Source organism: Lichenostomus cassidix, chromosome 23 (assembly GCF_008360975.1).
Source record: "Lichenostomus cassidix isolate B80296 chromosome 23, HeHo_3.0, whole genome shotgun sequence".
Lineage (NCBI taxonomy): Eukaryota > Metazoa > Chordata > Aves > Passeriformes > Meliphagidae > Lichenostomus > Lichenostomus cassidix.
Genome location: NC_139503.1, coordinates 6505061 through 6530784, shown reverse-complemented (window position 1 = coordinate 6530784; position 25724 = coordinate 6505061). Strand labels below are relative to the sequence as shown.

The following is a 25724-nucleotide window of genomic DNA, read 5'->3' as shown; positions in this document are numbered from 1 at the left end:
ATGTTTTAGGACACAATTGAATTTGAAATAGGTAATGTTTTGAATAGATTTTTGAGTTTTATTGAAATCTTACATGAACAAGAAATTGGAAATACAATCACATCAAGGAACAAATTGCCACGGCTTTGACGTTTTAAGCCAAACAAATTTTGTAGGGCAGATTTTCAAAAAGGTGTGAAGTTATAACAATTTAAAAACACAGTTAACCTACTTCTAGGAATGCAAAACATACAATCATGTTATTTTCAATACAAGAAAACTTAATTTGTTGTAATTTCTTAAAACTACTAAGACAAAGCACTAGCTTTTACTTTTATGTACAGCATACTCCTATGTAGTCTATCCCAAATCCAAAAAAAAAAAAAAAAGAAGAAGAAACTGTCCAAAACCAGAGGTTCTGCAAAATCATGATTGAACAGTGTGCCATTCCTGCTTTTAAACTGCTAAAATGAAGCCTAAAATGATAAAAGCACTGAAACCCCATATGGAGTTCAGGAATTCTGCAAGCCCAGTAATGTCCAAGTGCGTTTATGAAAAAAGAAAACTAAGAGACTCGAGTATATACACAATAGAGTGATTCTTCAGCCCAATACAAATGGCAGCCAATCGCTACTGAAGGATGAAACAGTAAGCCAATTTTTTTTTTGAAAGATGTAGAGCTATAGCCAATTCTATGTTTCCAATATTCTCAATCCCTCCTCACTTGTCTACTTCCACTGTTGCCCATAAGTATCCTGATAAAATTCCTGGTTGTCATTATTGTAACCATAGTTACCGGCATAGTCACCACCTTGCTGGAGCGGCTGCTGAGCGATGGGTTGGGAGCCCCAATTCTGTTGGTTGTTGGTCTGACGGCGCTTGGAATCAGGCTGGTTGTACCCATCTGCCTTTCTCTTGCCTCCTACGTTGCCCCCACGGTTGCCCCTGGCTCCACGAGCACCGCGTCCTCTCTGCTGCTGCGCAGGGCCCCCTCTCCCCCCCCTGGCTCCTCTTGGCGGTCCCATGGGTGCCCCCCTCTGTGAGTAGCCAGCTCTACCTCTTGGTGGTGGTGCTCCCCGCCCCCTAGGTGGTGGAGGGGCACCTCTCCCACCCCTTCCTCCTCCTCCTCTTCCTCTTATAGCATAGCCATCATCATAGCCGTAATAGGGATCTTCATAGCCACCACGGTAGTCATGATAGTCATAACCATAGTAATCATCGTAATAATCTTCATAGCCATAGTAATCTGGGGGATAGCCATATCCACCTCTCCCTCCACGGCCTCGGCCTCTAATAGGAGGTGGCATGCGAGGTGGAGGGTAGTAATAATAGTCTTCATACCTAGTAAGAAAAAGAAACACAGAATTATTTATCTCCAAAAGCATCCCAAAATAAAGTACACATTTGCCCTTGTTGATTAATAATCCGCAATACAGAGAAAAGTAAAGTCAAGTCATTCATGTTCTAAACCAGCCCGTTTCACAGCACAACTTCACTCTGCAGCATTACCAAGTGCAAGGGTGACACTCACGCAGTGCTCCGGGAGGCCTGTCTGGCAGCCTGACGTTCTTTCCTTTTCTTATCCGGTGGCTTTGCTAACACTATTTCAATTTCTTCCCCTTCTATCTCTTTCCCATTCATTTCATTCATAGCCTGTACAAAAATTAAAAGAAAAATAACTAAAAATTTGTTTCAATTCAAAAGGAAACTAAAACTTACTGCAAGAAACCAGAGGGTTGGGCTGCTCCAGGCTGAGCTGTGCCATGTGCTTTGCTTTTGTGCTACATAAACAGAATGTTACATATCACTTTTCCAAGACCCACTTTATTCACCAGTTACAGTGAAGCATTTTTTTTTTTTTTTTAAATATGCTCTTTGTATCATCAGGCAAAAAAAGAGGATTAAAATGTATTAAGCATTATTTTTAAAAAGTCAGATATAGCACCATCAGTTTTTATGTTCATGTACCTCCTAGAAACCTTTCAGAAATACACAATTTCTCACTGGCCACACTGACATAAACACTCCCTGCACTTATAAGCCTGGTAGAACATGTGCATGGAAGAGGAAGAATTGTTACATTGGGGTTTCCCAGCTAGCTGAATGTGAGTCAAGTGACTGAGAAAATCAAGTATTTCTGAGGACACATACTTAGGGAGAGAAAAACCAGAAAAGATTACTGACACTTGGTGATCGCATCAAGCAAGTCCCGAATCCTCCAGAAAATTAATGTGCAATTTTTAACTATCAAATGCACCCACAAAGAGAACTGAATACACAGAGACAAAGTACAATTAGGACTACCACCCATTAATTCCTCACCTGGAGTTATCTGCTTTGCATTAAACATTTCTGGGTATTAATATTTGCATTAATGAATACAGCAACATGCCTCAAAAGCATTAGAAATTATGGCAATTTATTTCCAAGAAGATATGAAAATCAGCAGACACTAGAATCAATGAGCCTATTAAATGCATTTCACACATAAATGCCATAACAATCTCACTGGAAGCCAAAACACACCCATCCACAAAAATATCTCACTAAGTTTATAAGTCAATTTAGTGGCCATGAAGGAGTCACATGGGGCAGATGTGGTAGTTTCCAGCTTGAGATGAGCATTAGCAGTGCACTTGATCTGTCTTTCCTCAACTGTTAAAAGTTTCCAGTTGCCGAAATCTAACAGAGCATTTAGCAGGTATCTGTACTGGGAAGGCGCTGGAGAGTGTTTACAGACATATTACAAAAAAAAACCATGTCTGTGTTGCTGACTTACCCTTCCTGTCAACAATTTCTTGTCCTCCCTTGGACATGGTCTAAACCTATCCAAACTAACCTCAGCCTCATTAAATATGAGTGACATTTATCCTAAACCAAATTCAGGAGTAGTCTAAAAACTAATCTGATGTGTAGTAAAATCCTAAGTAATTAAATGGTTATAAAATCATTAATAAGAAGATCTTTGAACTGTCCACATAGACACATACACCGTATATCTGCTTCAAGAGTCCCAGATGCAAAAACCACTTCCTACTCTCCTTCTTACCCCCATGAACTATGGATTTAAAAAAACGAGTTATTTCTACAGAATTCAATACACTGATGCACACACAGCTGATATTAATGACCTGCTCAACAGCTCGTGGGCACAAAGGAAGAGAACTTTGAAGCTTACAATAAAGATCTTCAATATTTAACAAGTCATTGAGAAGAAAACTTGGGTGCACGCATAGTTGAAAACTGGTAATGAATTAAGAGAGCTGCCAACAGCATTCTCCTTTCCTTCACAAGGCATTTTTTAATTACTTTGCACTTTCTATTTGATACTTTTGTCACTCCAAAACTACACACAGCCTTTAAATAGGGGTCTTTGAGAGACAGCTGATACTTTCTGCCAATGTTTCCTCAGAAAAATTGTCTGGGCTGATCTTTTTTTTTTCCCCTCTTCTCTAGACTCTCCTGCATTGCTCTACACCTCTTTTCCAGTCTACTTGTTAACTTGCTACAGTTTTGTCCTTTCAAGTTTCACATCCTCCCAGCTTCTAAAATCATAGAAACAAAATTGTTAGTGTTAAAATCCTCCCAATGGGAACCTTATTAAATGGGCTCTACAGCTTGTCTTATTAAGGTATTTACTGTAAAGACATTTCTTAAGACCGCTTGTACAAAATGAAGTGCTCTCATCAACTTAGCTAGGAAAGAATAATCAACCTACCTTCACTGCTGCACCTCTGTCCTCAAAATGAACAAAAGCATAATCCTTCAACTTCTTTACTCTTTCCAGCTTTCCAAATTCAGAAAAGGATTTCTCAAGAATTTCTTCTGTCACAGTAGTGGCCAAATTTCTCACAAATAAAACTTTTACCTGATGAAAAAATGAGAACAAAGCTGTAATCTTTAAAAGTTAAATCTCAAAGGAAACTACCAATGAGTAAGTCATTATTGCCTTTTTTGTTGCATTAAGAAATTTGGGTAACTTTACTGATTCTGTATCTGTTAAAAAAAAAAAAAGTGCCTTGTAGTTACCTGTATGAAGTTTCTACAACTTCTCTCCTTCCACAGTTCCCTTCCATAACCAGAAGAATATCCAACTTTGTTTTTCTGCTTCTGGGATGCTACAAATCCCAGTAAAAATTTAGTAACAGACCTCAAGAACAGCAAAGAGTTACCCCAAAACACTGGGATAAAGTACACATCATTCCCCACACTGAGCTTCTTCTCATTCTGGAAAATATTCTTATGCAATACCTACCTGGTACTGATTATAGCTAAAGCAGATAATGCACAGCCTGACGTGTCAATCCAGGAGGATAACCCTTAACACTACTCTTTTAGATGTTAACAGCAGTTAGTAACAGCATGTTTCCAACATCTTCCATCACGCTGGAAGCAACTCATCCGTAGTGCTTGGACCACGCTATTTGCATAGCGTACTGAGAAAATACCCTCTAATTGCTTTTTGTGCCTCAAAACTAGCATTGCTCAGCTAAGAACAAATCTTTGTCACTATGGCATAAAGAAATTCCTCCCAAAGCACAAGACCATCCAGTGAAATCTTTACTGACCTTTGCCATGACTTCCGGATCAGGTTCCTCTACTGGATCAGCCCATTCTACTGTAACAACATTTCCCCAGACTTTTACTTTCCCACTCATCAGGCGTCGGCGAGCTTGTGCTGCTGACTTGTGATCCTCATACTCCAAGAAGCAGAATCCTCGATTCTTCTTTTTATCATCAGGTTGATGATACAAAATTACATCCACCAAACCCTCTGAAAAACAGATCTTTAGTACTGAGCTTCAGAAGGAAAGAAAAAAATCTAGAGTCTACCCTAAAATACCTTCATTGTGTTTTGTAATGAATTTGAATTTTACACCTGAAAGGGGGAGGGAGCACAAGAAAAGCAAAACAAATAGTAGATATCCATCCAATATACCCAGAAACAGGTCACCTAGCAAGTTAAATTCTCCAGAACAAACTTACCTCACAATTAGGCACTGCAAAACATCAACCTCAGCAACTCACACAGTTTAAGCTTTCTATACTTTATGATTTTTACATCTTTGAAAGGCAGCCAACACTAACACATGACCTCTCCCCTGCCTCCTGGGGAACCTGGAAGGAATGTCTTCCACATCTCTCCAAAAAGAAGAGAGAACTAAATGAATATTCACCTTCTGTTTTCACCACTTCCCTGAAGTACTTATAAATAGCAACCCTAAAAAAGAAGCAGGAGGTTGAAGCTCTCCTACAGGAACAAGAGCAAGTGACTCAATCTCTTATCTAAGGTGGAAGCACCCTTCCAGTGATGAGCTGACTTCTCTTCTTCCTACTGGCTGCACATACTGGAGGATGCTGAAAAATTGTTACAACAATTAGTCTGTCATTAACTATTTCTATAATAATAATATTCCCTCTAAACTGATACTGTATTCCCCCCACCCCTTCACTGCTCAGGAATACATTTGCTTCAGGCTCTCCAAAAAAACTTCTCCATGTTGACAGTAGAACTTCCTGTAGATCCAGTAAGAAATACAGAGCTTTCAACAGAAAGCTGGAACAGGTAACAGAATCAGGCCCTTCGTTTTTTTATGAGCTCATTTGTGCTGGTTTTTCTGAGTTCATTTGAGCTGTTCCTGTCTCAAATGGTAAAGTTACATCATCATTCATTTAACAATCACTAAAACAAACACACGTCCCTTTACACTACACCCTGAGATTTAGCTCATACACAAAATTTCTAACAAAATCAAACTTGGAATCCAGCTTGCAAATAGTTTAAATGATACCTGAACACATCTGTCAAACATCTAGACCTACAAAACAAGAGACCAAATGGTATTCTAAGACTCATTAAGTCTTACCTGTGACTTTACCAAACTCTTCCAATATGTTTTCCTTAGTTTTGTTCTTTGGAATTGACCCAACAAACAACCTGTTGTTTGCCACGGAGATGCATACTCCAAGGTGCTTTCCAGGACGGATTTCATAGTTGTCACACTGAAAAAACAAAGCCACTGATGCGCTTTATCCACAATATTATGCATAAAAATATGCCCAAATCATAAAATCAGGTATGTTCACATCATCTACTACTTTTATACATAGCACATTGAGTTGGCATTGCAAGAGAATTCCCAGAACAGCTGTTTTTGTGTCAGCATTCACTTGGAAGGACAGTGCCAAGCTTAGGATTTCCACAAACTTCAGATGTTCTGTTGAATGCAAAACTAGGAAAAAACTTCAGTAAAAGGAACAACATGGAACCTACACAAATTGCATGGCGTAAATTAATTCACCTACTGTTTATCTCAGACTTGAAAGATCTTTCTAGTAACTGGTGACTGCTCCCTCTGCTATTAGTCAACTGCTGCTGCTGTTATCAGGAAGAGAATACATGGCATTATAAATACTATGAGTTCCTCCTCTTTCCTTGGGTAGCTTTGAAGACTGAGCAGGTTTGTTGAGACAATCAACTCTGAATCAGTCTGTGACTTGGCTTATCCCTCACCCCCAATAGCAGCATCCATCTAAGAGTATGGATGTTTCACCATCAGCCAGCTCCTGAAAATTCCTGCAATTCTTTAATAGCAGGTTTTCAGCCATTCTAACCCTGGCTAAGACACAGCCCTACAAATTACAGCAATAACTTGAGGAACCTTCATATTCCAGAAGAACTAGAAAATGTTAAAATACTATAAACTATCAAACAAGATCACTTCAAGGAAGCATTTCAGTTTTTCTCCAAATACAAAAGTGATTCCTAACACAGTGAAACTATGTATTCTGATGTCATGAACTTAACCTGAATCTGCTTTTCTTATCATTGCGTCTTATCTTATGCAAAGCCATTTTGCTTACAACTAATCCCATTTCCACTGGTGCCTGCAAACACAAGCAGAAGGCCTACCTGGCTTTTTAATTGCTTAACTTAAAAAAGTTTCTCCAGGTTTCAGGTTTTCCTGCCCCCACCACCTGTTCAGATTTCACCTCTCTTCCTCATCATTCAGTCAGGATCAGCTGAATTTCCATTAAGGCAAATGAGATTAAGCATTGCACCTTTTTGGTTCAAAGTACACACAGTATTTCACAGCCATATCCAAAATCTTGGGAGATACACCCCGCTCTGCCCAATTCTACTTCTTCTTAGGCAGAGACAAGCCTCCAATCAGACTGCTGTCTCACCCTTTAATCCCCTAGGGATTGTTCTGTGTCCTTTCCCAAACTGACACTGGAAAGAACAAAAGACCACTGGAAACCACCCAAGGAACCAAGTCAAGTCAGAGAACTCCACTATGGCAGCAGTAGCTAAACAAGGCATATCCAATTAGCTTTTTACAGTAGAAAGGGGATGAAACATTAAAACACATTGAAGCTTAAAGAATATATTTTCCAGTTGGAATCAAGTAGGCTCCTAACAATCACCAAAGTGCTGTTACAGGCTGCAATAGGGCACAGAAGATAACAGTCCTTGATATCTGTACTTACTGAATGAAATCAAGAGGCAATTTTTAAGAAGGTAAAATTTTGTGTCTGTCAATGGATGCTTTAAAGACTTCATTACTTAAAGATGTGTTTGCTATTTACTTTGTCTTTACCTGTCTGGAAGTAAGGTAACTCACCAGTTTGACTGCTTCTTGTGCTGCATCTTTACTACAAAAGGTAATGAAAGCGTAACCTCTGTTTTGACCAGAAAGAGGATCCATCATGAGGCGCAGATCCCAAATTGGACCAGCTTTCTCAAAGAGTGGTACCAATTCATCTTCATAAAGATCTCGTGGAATTTTACCAACAAAAACCTAAAAAGAGAAAGGACACTTGAAACAAAGCTTTTTCAGAAATCTAAACCTCTTTTTAATGCTTGAAAATTCCTGGGAAAGGAAAAGCAATGTAGATAAATCAGCACAGCAGAAACACTACAGTCATCACTGCAGCCTTCACAGCAGCCAACATTATTGTATGTCCCAAGTCTTCTAACCCTCCTGCTGTTTGTACAAGGTTTTACACACAGAAAACCTGGGTTATTTACTTTGAAGAGGTTGTGAATTTCTCCTACTGAAGAGATAAATGGTTCTTACCTGGTTTTAATATTGGCAGTTAAAAACTAAGACCTTACAGACTATCTAGCTGGGTACCATATGTTAAAGCAGACCAAGCACTTCCTTGCTCTTGCAGTACTTTCAAATCACTCTGTAATTTAATCTTCCTTAGAAAGCTACAGAGCTGGAAAAATAATTTAATAATTTACTAATGATAATTTCCTATTAATTGACTGATGCACACTTTCCACTTCTAATATATACTGTAGTTTTGTTTCTAGTCTGTATTTGTTTCAGCTTCCACCAACTAAATTATTAATATTCATTTAAGCAAACCTGTGAGTTCTTGTGGTTTTGTTCCTTACAATTAATTTGGGTTAAGTTTTGTTAAGGAGTTTAATCTCTTTAGCTGGGATCTCCCTACGAAGATCTCCCCAGTTGTTTAATCACTGCAGCTCTCCTCTGAATTCTCATAACCTCTTCCCTGCTAATACAAGCAAAACATTCCAAACACCCATTAAGATCAAAATACATTTATTTTAACTTCAAACATTTTTATAGTAAAAAAGCCATGAGTCAACGTTTTTCTTCTCAGTAAGACCTTGCCATAATCACATCTCACAATGAAGGCATAGCAGAATTTCAGAACTAAAGACATTCAGCATGCCCATATAAGCACTGATACAACAAACCCACGAGGAGAACATGACTAATCTGAAAAACATGGAACAAGGAAGAACTTCTAGATGTTTCATGTTATATAGAAATTCCTGAAATTCAGTTCCCAGAATATTTCTTTCATTTAACTTAGCCTCTCTCAGTTCAGTGTGAATGTTGACTGAACATAAATTAGTCACTGGGAGAAAAGAAAGGAACTGATTTATCACATTAAGTGAAAGTTTAATGGCAGAGCCAAAAGGTTTCCCCCACCATCTCCCAAGAAAGCTTAAGCTATTCCTCTAGATAGGTATTTACATTGTCATTACTTCTAGCACACTTAATTCTAACCCATTTGCAACTTTTAAAGACAAAACCTGATACCATCAAGGAAACGCAGAAGATAGGAACTCCAACTTACTCCTATGTCAGTGAAACTGTCAACTGAACTCTCTACAAACTCCACCTGGTTTTAAAACATCCACATTAAATTCTTTGGTACAGATGCATCTGTTTCCAGCACAAACCAAAAGTGAATCATCAAAACAGAAGAATTAAGGAAAAGAAAAAATCCTAATTCAAATACAAAGTCCACTTTGTCAGCAAGCTACCAAAAATATACAATCCTGAAAGCTTTTATATCCTACTTTCAATGAAGTCTCTTTGCCTCACTTTCTACAAACTTTTAGACCTGACAATTTCACAATACTGACTATAGTTCAGTTCAGGAACTACACTCTAGGAGCTAGTATGAAAAACAGAATTAAGGATTTAATTTGAAATATATTAGTATCTGACCTATATCCTATAGTGACTTCCATCTATAAAGTAAGAAATAGGTAACTGTGGGAGAAATTCACATCTAGGGGAATTTGCTTTGAGTCTGTATACTTAATATGTTAATAAACTACAAGAGCAATACTACACACCGGGTGAATATCTTTCATGGGTCAAAAGAAACATTTGCAATAGCATTTTTTTAGGTATGTTGATTGCTTGAAAAAAGTTCTAAAATACCAAAGAATGCAGGATCAGATGTCTTGTTTCATTTGTCACTTCTACATGAGTACTGTGGAAAAACTTTGGAAACAGGCATTATCAACAAAACAGTAAAAGAGATCTTGTCTCAGTAGAATGCAACTGCATTTCTTCTGGGTTTTTGTTGTAATCACTCACCATCAGACTGACTTTTTCCAGTTTTGCTTCCTGAATGACTTGTATAAAGTACTCCATTTTACTTCTTTTTATTACCATTTTAAAAGACTGAGTTTTTCTTAGTTAAGGCTTTTTGTAATTAAATTCACTTTCCTGAACAATTTCACAAAGAATTACTGAGGAGTGCAATCCACTACTGCACTCAAGATGATGTGTCCTTCAGTTATTTCAACAACTGAGCTCTTTCACTGCCAGCTAACAGAGGCATATACTGCAGCCTTCAACAAATTCTTCAAAACCTCTCCACTTTCAACAGTCCTCTTCATATACTTTGCAGTCAGTTTTTCCTAAACGCCAGATTTAACTGCTATTTAACATAGGCTGCACAAGTGCTTAATCTCATCCAAATCTACAATCCTCCTTAAAAAAACCAAAAAACCAGAAGCGGACAAAAATTCTGGCACAATGCACAAAACTTTGAACCCCCCATTCTTGCAGTATAGAAGTGACATTCCATTTGTTTACTAAATTTAGCTTTGTCCACTTCAACTACTGCTGAATTTATTATACACTGCTTCGAAGTTAGTTATTACAGTACCAAATTTTTCCCATTCTATTTATTATGGATAAAGCAGTTTAAATTGCCCCAACAATTCCATTAACATAACCTTTTCCAGACTGCAAGTTAGCCTCACAACCCTTCCTTGTTTCTTTGTTACAAATTCTGACCCTGCAAACATAATACCAACTTAACATTCACAGAGCTAAAATTCTGCACTTGATAACGTTAACCACATACTTACCCAGTAAATCTCAACTCTGAAAAGGACATGTGGGAATTCCTCCATTTTAATACTGTCTACACTCTCAAACAGATAGCTAAGCTTGCACATCACCTTTGCAATTACAGGCAAATTTACAGGGTTTTTGAGTTTTTATTTCACATCACTGGAAAAAAAACAATTTCAGGAGTAGAACTTACTTTAGCTGGAGAACCCTCAATAAAACTGAAACCAACCCATCATTCACAACAGAGGATTGTTAACTGCATGTGCTAAACATGTCTTCATGTTAGCTGCACTGTGCTAATTTTGGCAAGTGCTTTCCCCTATTCCTATTGTTGTGGGATAAAGAACTGGCATTTCAGTTACCACTGAAGCCTCCTGTTCTTCAAGTCAGGTCTTAAATAGTAATATATTCACTTAGACCAAAAGGTAAAGGAGGGAAACCAAGTAACATGTTGGTCACCTTTGTCATTTTTTGTGTAAAACTAGTCTGGACAGGACATATGCATGTCAGGGGGCTTTTATCCCCTCCTCTAAATTAAAAAGACAGAAAATTTTTGTATATACATACATATACACACAAACCAGGGGCAGTTTGGTTGGACACTAGGAAGAATTTCTTTACAGAAAGGGTGGATATCCATTGGAAGGAGCTGCCCAGGGAGGTGCTGGAGGATCCCTGGAGGTGTTTAAGGAAAGACTGGATATGGCATTCAGTGCCATGGTCTAGTTGACAAGATGGTGCTCCGTCATAGATTAGACTTCATCTCAGAGGTTTTTTCCAACCGTAATTATTCTGTAATTCTGTGAAATAAGGATCCTTCAATTTTCCTGAATTTGACAACTAAAAGCTCCTCAGTTGGTAGACTGAATATCAGGAGTGAAAAATACTGTGTTTTAACCTGCTTTGCAAATACAGCTCAACCTAATTAAATAATAAAATATTCCCTATAAACAGATAGTGTTTACCACTTGGCATTATTCAACTGAAACACAGAATGCTTGTCTTGTTTACATGAAAACTTCATCACACCTGACTAGCAGTACACTTACAACCAAATTTCCTTGTTTCCTTATACACTTAAAATTCTGCTTGCTGTCGCTGATTTAATGAAGCACTTGTAACACTGTCTTTTATTATGACTGCACTTAATTTCAAGTTGCTGAAATGGTTCTGTGGATGTTATCTATGCAGTCTCCTATGCTGAACAACTAGTTTATTTTAAACTACAGTAAGACTACTTTATATAGTTTTGTATCAAAATTTTGAATTTAAGAATACAAAAGAATTCTCTTTTCAGCATTGCTTGCATATACACTTTAGTAAAATGATTGCCCTGATTTTGGCTAAGATAAAAGTTCATTTTTCCTCAGTAGCTGGTACAGGGCTATGTTTTAGAGTCAGTAGGAGAATAATGATGACATGCTGATGTTTTGGCTGTTGCTGAGTAGTGTTTATTCTAAGTCAAGGACTTTTCCAGGGTCTCATGCTCTGCCAGTGAGGCAGTACACAAAAAGCTGGGAGACAGCATGGTGGGACAGCTGACTCAAACTGGCCAAAGGGATATTCCACACCACAGATCATGGCCAGTATGGAAACTGGGAGAGCTACTGAGAAGTGGGGGCCAACTGCAGCTTAGGGAGAGGCTTCGTATCAGTCAGCAGACGGTGAGCAACTTCTCTCTCTCTTCCTTTACTACTATTATTATATTTTACTTTGTTTTGACTAGTAACTGTTCTTATCTCAACACATCACTTCTACTTTTTCTGATTCTCCTCCCCATCTCACAGGGTGATGGGGAGTGAGCAAGCTCGGTTTAAACCATGACAATGACAAACCTCAATTAGCATAGAGCACACAGACCTAAGCAGAGCTTGAGAAGTTACGTGCATCAGTTATTATCCTTCAGTTTCAGGACTCATTCTAATTATTTACCACCACCACTAAATTAATTTTCTTTCACGGAATATGAACATTCCCTTTGGAAATCATCCTTACTGTGATGCTTCTAACCATCTTCTTGTGAATAAACGCAAGAGCTTTGGCATCTCAAAGAATGTGAAACTTAATTTCAAACTGAAAGACATTGAGGAGATTGACCATTTTCTCAAATCCAGTCTGGTGGTTTTTAGAAAAATCTCTGAAAGAGCCCCTGTATCAGACACACAGCAGTGTGACGGAGCATTCAAAGTGTTGAGCATAAATTACAAAACAACCTACTAGGGACTAAAATCTTGAAGAATAGGTAAGTGAGAAATACACAGTTCAAGAATTTTCATAACCAAACCTAAGTTTGCTCACAGCTTGCTAGGAACATGCACAGGCTCCATCATGACCCTAAATTTTTGAAATATGCTTACAGACTAGACTTTGTCCCTTGGAAGAAAAAAAAAACAACTTTTTTTTGAAGCCTTTAAAGCTCTTCCAACTATCCTTTAACTTTAAAAAGAACAGCTGGTGCAACATGAGGTAAGAAAAAGCAGAGGAAAAAAGATCGAAGAAATTTTAAGCAGAACAAAAGAGCACTGCACAAGCCCCTCAGCATAAGCAGTTATCAGTGTGTGCAGATGCAAATGACACAGTGAGTGTAATGAGATAAGGAAACACCAAAATAACTGCTTTTATTCTCCTAAATAAACACCCCAAATACTCCAAGTATCAACATCATGTGACCTCACTATAAGCAAAAAGCCTTACAGTGGAGCAGCAAGTTCTTCAGTAAAAGGAACACTATGTAACAAATCCTATTGCCATTGTTTTCTTCTTCAAAAGCTTCTGCACAGCTGTAACTTTGTCTTTATTACAGATCACAGTCCAAAAAGGTCCAACTGCTCTTAAAGCTCATCCACTTAAAAAAAATACATAGGACTGCTTCACCCACCTAATCCTTTCAGCAAAGTGTTCGCTGTGCCAGTCCATTATGTTCAACATGCTGACCACCCAGCTTTACTGCAAAATGTTCAACTACATCTTGAGAGCTAAAGCTACAATTAACATGCAATGAATTCCACTTTATGTTTTAAAAATTGATTGGTGTACAAATATTCACAATAGAAAGACCTGATGCACCTTAGGGGGAAAGAGGTCTACCTAGTATGCATCTTCTTCAAATCAGTAACAGTAGTTGGGTATCCTCAAAAACCAAAAATTTGCCATTACTGTCACATGAGTGGCAGCTCTGCATCAATATATCTGAGCTGACACAAGCTACAAGAGCTTCAGTATTATTTTAAAAAGTTTCAGACACAAAGAATGCACTGTTCACAATCCAAAAGAATACTATTTTAAATTTTTTTATCCATAACACTGAAAAAGGGGCATATACACTCCTATACAACCAGAAGTGCTGGAAACAAAGAAGTGGCTCTCAATAGCTTAAGGAAAAAAAAAAAAAGGAAAAAAAACCCACCACCAAAAAACAAAACCCCACCCAACTCATTGTGGGTGGAAGGTGCCCACAACGATCTCACCACTTATGTACAAACATGCTCTGCCTATCACCAAATCCTAGGATCCTGTTTATATTGATCACTATGCCTCAGACCTCAACAGCAAGAGCTAAAGTCTAAGTTTTGTAGAGCATACACCAGTTTCAGCAACATGTTCAGCATCTCAGCCTGTCAAATCAAACAGCATGTCTAAGTCAGTGACCAGTCCTTAAATCCCACATAATACTAGCAATACATTCATTTGATTCTCTCATTTCTATCATTTGATCATTCTATCATTTCTAGAACTAGCTGGCTGGGGTTTGCTGTAGCTTCTAATGCTGATTCAAGGCAGAAGCATTTCTATTAAGGGAGTTTCCACAAGTTAATCATTCTAGCTTCAGGAAACTTAAAAATATAAAAACATACTCTTCATAGCACGAAAGTGAAGCTAAATTTATGGCTTTCTTGTGAGTTCCTAAAGAGCCAAACCATCACTGGACAACATACTTAAGAGCAGTAGTCAAGGACTTTCAGCCACAAGACTAGTTCATTGTAGGAAGGGACCCACAGTCCAACAGCCTGTCTACTTCACGGTTGACCAAAAGCTAAAGCATGTTATTAAAGGCCCTGTCCTAATGCTCCTAAACCTTGACAGACCTGGGGCACCCACCAGCTCTCTGGGAAGTCTTTTCAATGTCTTGACCCTCTCAGTAAAGAGATACTGCCTTATGTCAATTAAACATGGGGCGAATAAATAACACTTTAAAAATCACATAATCACCCTGGCAACACCACTAAGTTGGTAAACAACCCCTAAGTCACCTTTCTAAATGCAGAAAGGAAAAAACCAAAACGAAAAACCCAAAGCTACACAGCCGCTTTTCAGTGTAGCAGTTGTGGTACACGAGTCCCAGTGCTGGACTCCTTGGTTTTGTAGCTGACTTAGGGTTTTAAGTCTTGTTTTAGTTCTTGTTTTTTTGGGTTTCTTTGTCTTTTTTTTTTTTTTTTTTGACCCTTGGAAAATGCTCTTTAATGGTCTGTAAAAGCCCTTTAGCCCTATCAGTAGAAATTTATAGTTTCACTATCAGTCCATGCAATTGTCAAGGATTTTTTCATATAGATGGAAACAAAAACAAATAAACGAATACTTAATTATTACTAATCTCAAATGTCCTCTTCAAAACTTTTATATGAGTACCTTTACACAATACCCAAGTCTTTTTCATTTTTAGCACATTACACAAAACCAAGATAGTATTGCTTAAATTCCATTTCTTATAAACAGAGTCAAATACCTCCATGTCACATGTTTACCTACCCATGGTCACTTTTCAAGCAACAGACCATAAGCTTTAGAGTGAACCATACAGTCTGACAATTTCATTTGAAGAAATTTTGCACAGCCTTTCTTAGTATATTCCACCTGGTTTTCTCCACTTTAACCTATTTTCCTGTCTTTTGCAGAATACTGAGGAGTAAGAAAGACTAATTAAGACACACATAGATTAATATTTTCCACTACAATACATTAAACTTGTAATATAGTTTATTTTCAAATATTTTCTATTTATGAGTCTGCACAAGTATACAAAACAATTACCAGATTAGTTTGTATATACCAACCTCTGTTCCAATGCCTGGCTGAACACCAGAATATACAGTATCTGGAGGAGGACCCCCATATTTCCTCTGTCCTGTAGTTACATCCAAAGTGTAACCAGTTCTCTCTAGCAAAGCCTGAAAAAGAAAAAAAAAAAAAGTCAGACTACTTACAGGGGAGAGGGTAGTGGCTTAAAATATACAGAACAAAAAAAGCAGTCCAAGACAAGCATTTCTTTATCTGGTCCTTGACACACTTGATAACAAGGAATATATGAAGAGATAGAACCTACAAAAAACCCCTGTTATTTTGTGCGTTTAAAAAGCTATCATAAACAGCAACATTTGTTTCATATTACAAGGTCACTGGAAAGAACTTGTTTGTTTTTTCCCTTATTTTCCATTTTATATGTAGCACCCCAAGAAGTCTAGAACACCAGACAGTTGAGACAATTCTTGAACAGATATCAGTGTTTTTATAGAGCTTACATTTTGGCAACTGTGTGATCAGAAAGATCTGCATTTCCAACAACCCTTCTCCTTAGAAACTCTATCATGTATACATTTCTTTAAAGCCAAATGTGACTACACTTATGCAGGTGGTGCTTTTTAAGTACGTCTTCAGTCTTATGTACAAGTAATATATCAGCTAGTACAGAATAACCAGTATCTTCTAAGTGTTACCTTAATCTTTGCTTCATCTGGTCCCTTCGTTGATTCCTGTACTTTGCTGCCTTGTTTCTCTCTTTGCCTGTAGGTCTTCATAACTCCACATAAAAATGCACTTTTGTTCTGTAGATACAATTTACAAAATAATTCAATTGTGTATACGACAAGCCCTGGGAATCCACTGAATCTTACACTCCATACCACGAAGTCACTAGTTCAAGTCAACTCAATAAACCAAATGCCAAAAGAATCCTTTAAGAAAATATAATAATTAATTAAACAAACTTGTCAGGTTGAAAAAGTCGTCAGATTCCAAACAGCATTTCAACCTGTTTTCTCAATTGCATGCATATTTTCATTATCTGGGAGCTTTTGCTTTGCACTCAGTTATCTACACATTTAAGGCAATTTTTAACAGACTTGTTATTTGGGTTTGAAATATAGGAATACAGCAACATCAATGAATTTCTAAGTTACAACTCTCCTGCCAGTAGTGTCAGAACACTATGTGCTCACACTCCTGGAGCTCTCACCTTACCTGTACATGCGACAGGTCACTTTCTTTAAACTGCTGTAATACAGAGAGGGCTCCTTCTTCATTAAATTCCCTAAGAGCATCAATTGCTCTTTCATCAAGATCGACATAAGCTACCAACCCTAAAAGTTAAAGATAAAGAAGTTACAGATTTCTACTAATTTCATACAAACTAAGAACTATGCAGTTTGCTTTTAAAGTCAAAAAGTTACATTCCATAGCAACAGAATTATACATTTAATTACATATATTCCTACACAAGTATATGAACGAATATGGATACAATGAAAAAAGTTAAATTAAAATGTATATACCTAAGCACTAACTGATGTGCCAGATTATATCCAATGTGTAACAGTTTTCTAGCATTCAGGAATGCAATCTGCTGCATAAAAGCAGTATTACACACCAGCATCTGAAACAATGAACTCTGGCTAGTTCTAAGAATTTGAATTTTGTTTCTCTCTAAGTTCCACACTTCCTTCTCTTGAATTGACCTCTTTTAGAGTAAACTGACAGATGAACATTACAGGAATCCTATTGTATGGAAAAAAGGAGCAACCCAACTGATGATCAAATACCTAGGAAGCTCTGCCCCACAAAATATTAAGAAGCAAAAATTATTTGTTCACTCTTTCCTCCAGCTTCAAAAAAGGCAGGAGTCAGTGGACTTCAAGTGTATCTTTAACAATGTCTACAGTTTTTTTAATTCATTTTGTTGCTCTATGCAGTTCCAAGAGCCAGAATTAAAAAAGATATTATTTTGAGCCCTGCTATGTACCCGAAAAAGCTAATGTTACTTTCACAGGTACAGACTCCCCCAAGAAACATTGGACCAGTTCTGAAGCACTTTTTCTTTTTAAGGATCTTTACAAGTTGTTTTTTTTTTCTTTTGTAATGCACTTGCATCAGTTGTGGAGCAAGACATATAGACTGAGATCTACACTTTTTAGATTATACATCCAAATTTAGGACAAATACCAAAAACTCCACACACTTTGCAACAGCTTGATCTCCAAAATACACAGATTACTTCACTGCTATTTGATTTTGAAAACGCACAGTAGTGCCAAGCCCAAGGACTACATTTCAGAAGTGATCCTGCATATTGGAAGGCACCTGTATGTTTCATAGAAGACCTCAGCAGATAAAAAATTGCTAAATTCAACCCCAAATTTGGCTCAAGTGTCAAAAGTAGTTTACTTCACTAACAAACCCCTGCACAATGCAAACATCTTCAGTGGCATTAATGAAATGTGAATAAATGTTTTCAAGTTACTCATGCAGTGGACTTATACCTGGTAGTCAGGTTCTGGGCCGAAAAGCTTTTAAATTCCTTAAGAACTCCTCACAACACAACCTAACTGCGACATATGTTAGAACCGCACAAGTTCCTCTGCCCAGGCATTTATACCTTCTTTCAGACCATCAAGTGCACGTCATCATGACCCACAGCTGGAAAGTGCATCTCTAAAGCCAATAAAAGCTGGCAAAGGCTTGAAGAAAGCTCACTGTGAATGACTTCCAAAAGACATCACCCACGTGAGCCAGTATCACCCTGAGGACTGATTAGGTATTGGTTTTGAACTGCCTTCACTTGATCAGTGTAATTTTAACTCTTTTCAACAAAAACTATCATCTTGCCACCCAGGCATTCAGGATAAGCACATAGAGCAGTTCTACTGCTTCTCGTAAATCTGTTCACAGAACACATTCTGAAAAGGAAAAGAAAGACTCTGTCTATAGGATAAAATAATAGGGTGGTTATAAAAACAAAATAGGAAAACCTCTGTATATGAAGAAACCTCTTAAGTTGCAGAGACCACTTGCTACCAGCAAGGTATTACTCGGGTTGCTAGATAGCTTAGTCCTCAACTTTGTTAGTGTCAAGCTGAACATTTCAGTGTAATAACCAACATAAACTGTCCACTCAGAACTAGAGGGAACAAAAAATCCACAGGCAGACTCAATTCAAATGTAGTCCCAGGCAAGACAAGCTAGTTGCTTCCCTCACTAAGTCACCTATCCAGCCTTTGAGTGTTTTAGAACCACTGTGAGCAGTTGACAGTAGAAAAGTAAAAGCAAAATGATGATTCGGATTGAAGAAAAAAAATGTACAGTTTAGTATGCAGAAACATACGTCTTCATTTGATGTCTAAGAAACTAGAGCTCTGTGCCCTAAAGCAACTAACATACCACATACAACTCCAAGGATGTGTCAAGTAATTAGTCAATGTCAAACCCAATTTGCCTTTAGGGAAATCAAAGTAGCAAAACATTCAGAGCTACACAGATCAAAAACAATGAATTTTTAAACCTTAATCTATAAAAATTTGAAAATGGTATGCCCTCACTTTCATAACCAATCAGAAACAAGAAATGCATATTATACCTGTCTGAAATATTTCATCAAGTCTCTCTGCCACCTTCTGTGGGAGGCCTGCCTCTATCAGTGTCTTGTAGTGTTCTGTGTGAGTTACACTGGAAGTATCCATTGGTTCTTCCTCTTCTTTTAACTGTACCGCATTACCATTCACCTGATTAGCCATTTTATTATGCTGCTGGAAAAAATTCAGGAGCTATATTACAATAAGCCAGAAATAACTAGTTTGTAGGACAATGCATGATTTATCTAAACTAATTTGTATACATGCTGCAAAATCACCTGTATCAAGTTTTATTTAATACTTTTTGGATGCAGCTGATCTAAGTTTCAAAAGAAAGTACAACCCTTAATATTGTGGAAAATGTACATGGAAGAATTTACATAACTTTTAAAAAATGTACTTCATGTACATAACAATGTCTAAACTTCATCTACTGATTGTCATTAACTGGTTACCAGAGCAGCTACAATGTACAGGGACACGGTAATAACATCCTTCAACAAAGACTCAGAAGATCTAGTGCTATTTCCATTTCCCATTCTGCTACTTTTAAAACAATAGTTTAAAATGTAATGAACACATAACCCTGCAGGGTAGCTTAAGGTATAAAGATGTTAATACTTGTTTGCTTATTTCCACTTTCTTGGCTTGGTGCCATGTCGTCCTTCAAACTCAACATGCTGCACAAGACTAGCCACACACTTTCTCACGACGCTGTCAGAACTCGAGGACAGAAAAGGAAAAATTGCACTCTGATGCACATTGTCATTTGAAGCTGCAATGCAAAGTTTCCATGCTTTCAGTTTCCCTCAAATAGGAGCTGTAAAAACTACAGCTACTATTTCAATAATATATACCTTATTGGTTTAAAAGGAAGCCATGACTGCAGCACCTTCACTTCTTATATTAATAAAAATACTTGCTTTCAGAATTAACAAACTGATTCCAAATATGTGCAGCAAAAAATGCACGACTATCTTCTCAGACAATTCCAGTGGGCTTTGCCCAATCCGTTAAAAACTGTTTCAATTTCTCAATTAGACAGCCACCTGATATTTAGTGCTTTCAGATAAAAAGGCTGACAAGAGACAATTCAACCACCCAGCAGAGAACATAAGGATGATCAGCTTTTAGGTTCAGAAATGAAACAAGCCTCAGGCTTTAAATGACAGGGCAGAAGTTGATAAGCAGCAATGAAATGATAACCAGGTAGACAATGCAGCATGGTTGAAGCAATGCAATTAAGTACTGGAATACAGGTATGAAGATGATTCAAGAACAGGTTTCTTAAAAAATGCTGAATCCTCAAGCTATTTACTATGCTGCAAAACAAGTCTCCAAGCATAAGCACACTTCTAACAGCCCCTTGTATATCCAACTCTTCCAGACTACAGCTCATGAACTGTTCGGAATATATCCTATAAAGATTTGCAAGCTAAAGCAAGGGAAAAAAAAAATCATTTTTCTTTAGACAGTAATGATTTTACTAAAGCTGTCTTATCTTGAAGGGCAATTTTAGAAACATGTAAAGCAGCCTCACATTGTTTCTGTCAGATGCCACTTCTTCAAGCCATTAGTGTGGAAGAAAGGAAGTTTTCCATAGCTACATAGGGTATATATATACATACACACACACATTCTGTTACTCGACAAAGAAAAATTGCTTTCTAATCAATTCAGTTTACTTAAAAGCAACTGTAGCCTAATTACAGAAGAAAAAAAATGCTACCTGAAGTTACAATAATGCTTACCTACCCTTACAGGTATTAATTACCAAAACACTAATGAATATCAATTTTTCTATAGGTTACAAACATCATGGAAAGCAAAACTCAGCTATGTTTTGCTAGATAGCCTGGGCAATATCTCAAATTTGAAACAGTGCAGAGCAGAGGGACTTCAGTTAGACTGAAAGTGCTTTGGGTCCAGTATCAGCCTCAACCCCTCTTCTCAAAAACTCACAAGCTGGGACACACAAAAAACATACAAAAAGGAGGGTATTTTCGTGTTCACCTTTCTACTGCCTCATAAAATCATTTAATTACACATATACTGTCTTCTCTGTACACAAAACAAAACCAACCCAAAAACAAACCATAAAGAACTGAGAAGCTACAGCAACACATAAATACAGAAAATTTATGTGAAGCAGTTACTAAGACCTACTGAACTACAAGGGCTTTTGGTGACATTCAAGGACAGTTTTTTGTTAACACAGAGTAGCTTCCAACTGTCACATACCCAAAAGTTTAACACTTTTTCCAGTGTTGCCTATAACTGAACAAAAGCTTGACAAGCTATGCTGTGCCCAGGCAGAAACACCTCTGGAGTTCCATGACTTGAACTTCTGACAGGCGAGATTTGCAGCATGACAAGATAGCAGACTTCACCACAAACATACACCAGTGTGGGGAGCAATGTCTAAACCCTAAGAATCAGATTACTACACAGCACCCCAGCTCAAAAGCTTTTTAAAGCAGGCTTTTAGGCAATTTAAATTAATACTCAGCTTTGTAATTAATTAGCTGTATGGATTTCTTTTTGCTTAACAATAAATATCTTCATAAAGAACTAGTAAAATGTAATGTATGTTCAGTTTAGGTGTTCAAATTTTAGCTATTTCCTGTCATATAAACTTAATTTAAAAGCTGTTCCTGAAGATACCTACAGTAGAAGATTTTGCAGTGACACAGCTGCCAAAATATTCAGGCACCAAGAGCATCCAGAAGACATGTATTTCTTTTCAGTTACAGCAAAAGTTCCCCTAATGGGTTTGCAAGCTTGGCCTGAAATCTTTGACTTTTCTTCCTCAAAAATCACTAACACGCAAAATTGCACCTCTTACAATAGGTGCAAAAATCTTCATTCGGAGTTCAGCAGACATACGTGGGTGAAAGTCATAGCTGAAAAAGACTGTTTAGCTCTCCCTCTATTGTAACATCACCTAGTTGTAGCTAACAAGAAAAGTATTTTTAACCAAATTTCATCTAGTAAGTGAAACACAAAGTGATTACTATAACATTTTTATTCTGCTCTAAAAACATATTAAAAGTATGTTAAATGGGACTGATTCCTCTATTTGCATGCGCAGTGTGTCCATGTGACTCAGCCTACAACAGACCAGGCCAGGCAAAAGAGCACCCGCACACACTCAGTTTTTTATCTGCATTAAGTAAGATATTAAAATATCTAGAAGAGAGGGAGACTGGTTGAATCGGAAAGATTTCAAGGGTAGATTATAAGTAAAGAATTGCGTATATAAGTGCATGTGGGATTTGTATTTGTTTTTAAAACATGCAGAAATGGATGAATTTAAAACAGTGTACACAAAATCATGCTTACCAAATGAGCAGAAGTAATAAATAGACATTGGGGACAATTTTGCATAGGCAAGAAGAATTCTCACTGGTGCCCAAGATGTTATCTAGCCTCATCACCTCCTAACTGTGCGTACGGGGAAGGGTCTTGTTTCAAGTTTCGCACCGTTGTAGCAAATAACACTTTTCTGAAGACCATAAATATTTCATGATATAAAGCACGTTTTTAGCTGCTCACTATCTTTCATCCAAAATTCCTCCATCTCAAGAGTAATTTACAAAGTTACTACCCCCTTTTTTAAACTCTCATATGACAAGTAGGAAGTTAAAACTCATCAAAGGTGCTTCCAGTGTCTCATCACTCAAACGGCTCAATTAGTTATTTTCCTGGAAAACAAAAAAATTAGCAGCGATGTGATCCTGACAGTGTACGGCATCTTGAAGAGATACCTGCTCACAGCCTCAATCTGACAATCACTGGTTAAACAGCCATGATGTTACTATTCCTTGTATCTTATACCATGCCTCTAACAGAGGTTGCCACCTACAGACTATCTAAGTATAACTCCATCCAATTAATTATAAATTCAGTCTAGTTAACTCAAAACACGTTTAGGAACAGCTTAAATGAGCAGGAACAGCAATTTCTGGCAAAAGGACAATATCGAAAACTACCATAATGAACTTCACAGTGATTTTACACCAATACCATTTTTGGGCTCCTGCTGAAAACTTAGTTTCATGCAGGAACAGAACTTGTTTAGCTCAGGTGCACAGGAAGCCAGCTAACTCATATATAAAAGTTCTGCACCAAAGTCATTCCACTTGCTTATGTTACTAATTCTATCCAATATATTATCTGTGTCAAGAAGTTAAGTTAAACCATGTTAAAATACCCCTAAATGAAGACTGGCGGGCATTTGTTTGTTTTTGCTGTTTTAATTGACCACAAGAAAACAAGCAGAGTTCCTATAGGTAAGCCTCACACTTCAAGAGAGTTCTTGTCAAGCCAGGAAGATAAACACACAAGTGGGGGGAAGATAAGAATTCACATTTAAAGACTGAATTGGGGTTTTATTAAAACCTCACTTCTTCAGAAACATTCCTGTACATGAAGGCGTGTACAAAAGGGCTACCGCTTTATTCCATATATGAAAGCATTATAGCCATTTCTTTTGTACCTTAGCTTATTCAATCATAGAAAGTACATTTTTAATATCTTAATTATGATATGCTAAGTGTTTCATAGCATAAATTACAAGAAAACTTATTTTGAAGTCATCACAACCTGAAGACCTTTACACAGAAGCCAGGATTCCTCACTACCTGTAAGGCAAAATGCAACTGGCACCCTCACCTCTCCAGCAGTTCTCAGCCTTGTTCACGCCACAGCCCCATAGAAAGCAAAATCTGACAGCCCCCAGTAAGATGTGCAAGAGACCAGCACAGCCCACAAAGAAACAAACTCTGCTTCAGTACCCACACAATTGTCATTGGGACAGCCCAGCAGGTTAGCAATGTGCCCATCAGTGCCATTAAAAAAAAAAAAACCACTGATGCACTGGTAGCACCTATATTTTGCTAACCTAAACCATAAAGTCTGCCCATGTTCGTTTCTCACTGCAGTTGGCTATTCATAACTCATCTGGTTGTCTAGGCTGTACTAAACAACACTCCTGGTATTTCTGTTCCAAGCAACATTTCAACAAAAATGAGCTTTGCTCTGAAGAATTTATCCTCAAAGAATTCTGCAGATGTCTGTCCAACAAAGCAGGGAATATTGGGAGTTTTTGACAAAACTAGGAACTTGAGTGTTTGCACTCAAATATTATTTCAACAGTGTTCACCTAGACAGAAAAACTGAGAGGTAAGGACATTAAATGCTTGTAGGAAATACAATTTCAAGGATGTAAAATTATCAAGGAGATGCTTCTAATTCCCAAACACTACAGTTTGCATAAAACCTTACATTGCAAAATGCAAAATTCTGGTTAGATTACTTTTACTTTTGGAAAACAAGTTAAAAAAAAAACTAAACTGTGTTAAAGTGGAGTCTCAAAGGAAAAAAACAAACAACCAAAAAACCAAAGCACCGGCTTCATAAGCATTAACGCCCTGTGCAGCACGAAGTGCCAGTGGGATTCTTTACAGCCACATACATGGGAAAGAGAACCCAACACACTGTTTCAAAAAGAGTAGTCCAGCACAGCTTACGCGCTTAAGCAGCACGTTCAAATACTGACAGGTAACAAGGCTGCTCAGACCCAGTAAGTAGAGACTTATTTTAAAAGTATTTGCAATAATGATGCATTTAAGGAGAACTTTGCAAGATTTAATAAAAGCTTTTGAAAAAAGTTAATTTAAGAAAAACCACGTCTTAACAACAAAACTCTGCATAGTTTCTCCTTCAAAGTACTTGACCAGGGTTATTCTCTCAGTGGAAGTACGAAGCGCAGACCCGAGCGCTGCGGGTGGGTGCAGCTGTCCCTCCCGGCTCTACCACGTTATGCGCTACCTAAGATCCGAGGGCGCGCTGCGACAGCGACGCATTTGCTGCTGAGAGCGTTCTGCGCTGCCCGCGGACCGGCCACGGCCGCGACCGCCGAGGCTGGTGCGGCTTTAAACCGCCCGGAGCGACCGAGCAAGGACCCGACCCGACCCGACCCAACCCAACCCCCAGGCCCAGGCCCGGAGAGGCGCGTCCCAGCCGCCCGTCACATGCAACCCCAATCCGCACGGCTGGGCGGAGCGGGCCGCCCCCCCACCCCCCACCCACCGGGCCCGCCCCCGGCCCCTCCCCGGCACAGCTCCCGCGCCCGCGCCCGTCCGCCTAGCGGCCCCACCGTGGCCCCCACCCCGCTCCGCTTCGCCGCGCCAGCGCCCCGGGCCCGTCCCCGCCCGCGCCGGTCCTGCCCACGGCCCGCACTGCCTGTCCCATCGTGGAGCCCACGCAGGAGGGCTCGGCCCGGCCGCGGAGTGCCCCCGCCCCGTGGGGCAGCCCCGGCACTCACCGGAGCGGGGCCGGCGCGGCGCAGCTCGGGCCCAAGCAGCGACGGCAAATGGCGCGCGCTCCTCCTTCTCCTCATGGACGGCGGCGCGACCCCGGCAGCACGCGGGGTTTCCCGGAACTGTTTCCAGGGACCGCTGCTTCGCCCACTCAGGAACTT

The 25724-nt window shown here is 38.6% G+C and overlaps 1 protein-coding gene across 2 annotated transcripts; it reads right to left on the bottom strand.

Moving 5' to 3' along the window:
- Positions 1-35: 35 nt before the first annotated feature.
- HNRNPR (heterogeneous nuclear ribonucleoprotein R) lies at positions 36-25724 on the bottom strand. 2 transcript variants are annotated; one of them, XM_085081132.1, is made up of 11 exons: positions 25569-25724; positions 19246-19411; positions 16857-16975; positions 16334-16441; positions 15674-15787; positions 7605-7781; positions 5847-5982; positions 4548-4753; positions 3698-3847; positions 1511-1632; positions 36-1320 (listed from the first exon to the last, which is right to left on the bottom strand). In XM_085081132.1, the coding sequence occupies exons 1-11, from the start codon at positions 25641-25643 to the stop codon at positions 708-710; spliced, it is 1986 nt and encodes a 661-aa protein (XP_084937258.1). In that variant the 5' UTR covers positions 25644-25724; the 3' UTR covers positions 36-707. The 2 variants fall into 2 exon arrangements, with proteins under 2 accessions (XP_084937258.1, XP_084937257.1); XM_085081131.1 differs by having other exon boundaries at positions 19246-19414; positions 25569-25715.

Coding starts and splice junctions, on each gene's coding strand:
- HNRNPR (XM_085081131.1), bottom strand. CDS start 25,643: ATGAGGAGAAGGAGGAGCGCGCGCCATTTGCCGTCGCTGCTTGGGCCC. Junction 16,976..19,245: donor TGATGAAATATTTCAGACAG/GTATAATATGCA, acceptor TTTAACTTTTAG/GGTTGGTAGCTTATGTCGAT. Junction 7,782..15,673: donor AGCCAGGCATTGGAACAGAG/GTTGGTATATAC, acceptor TTCTCTTTTTAG/GTTTTTGTTGGTAAAATTCC.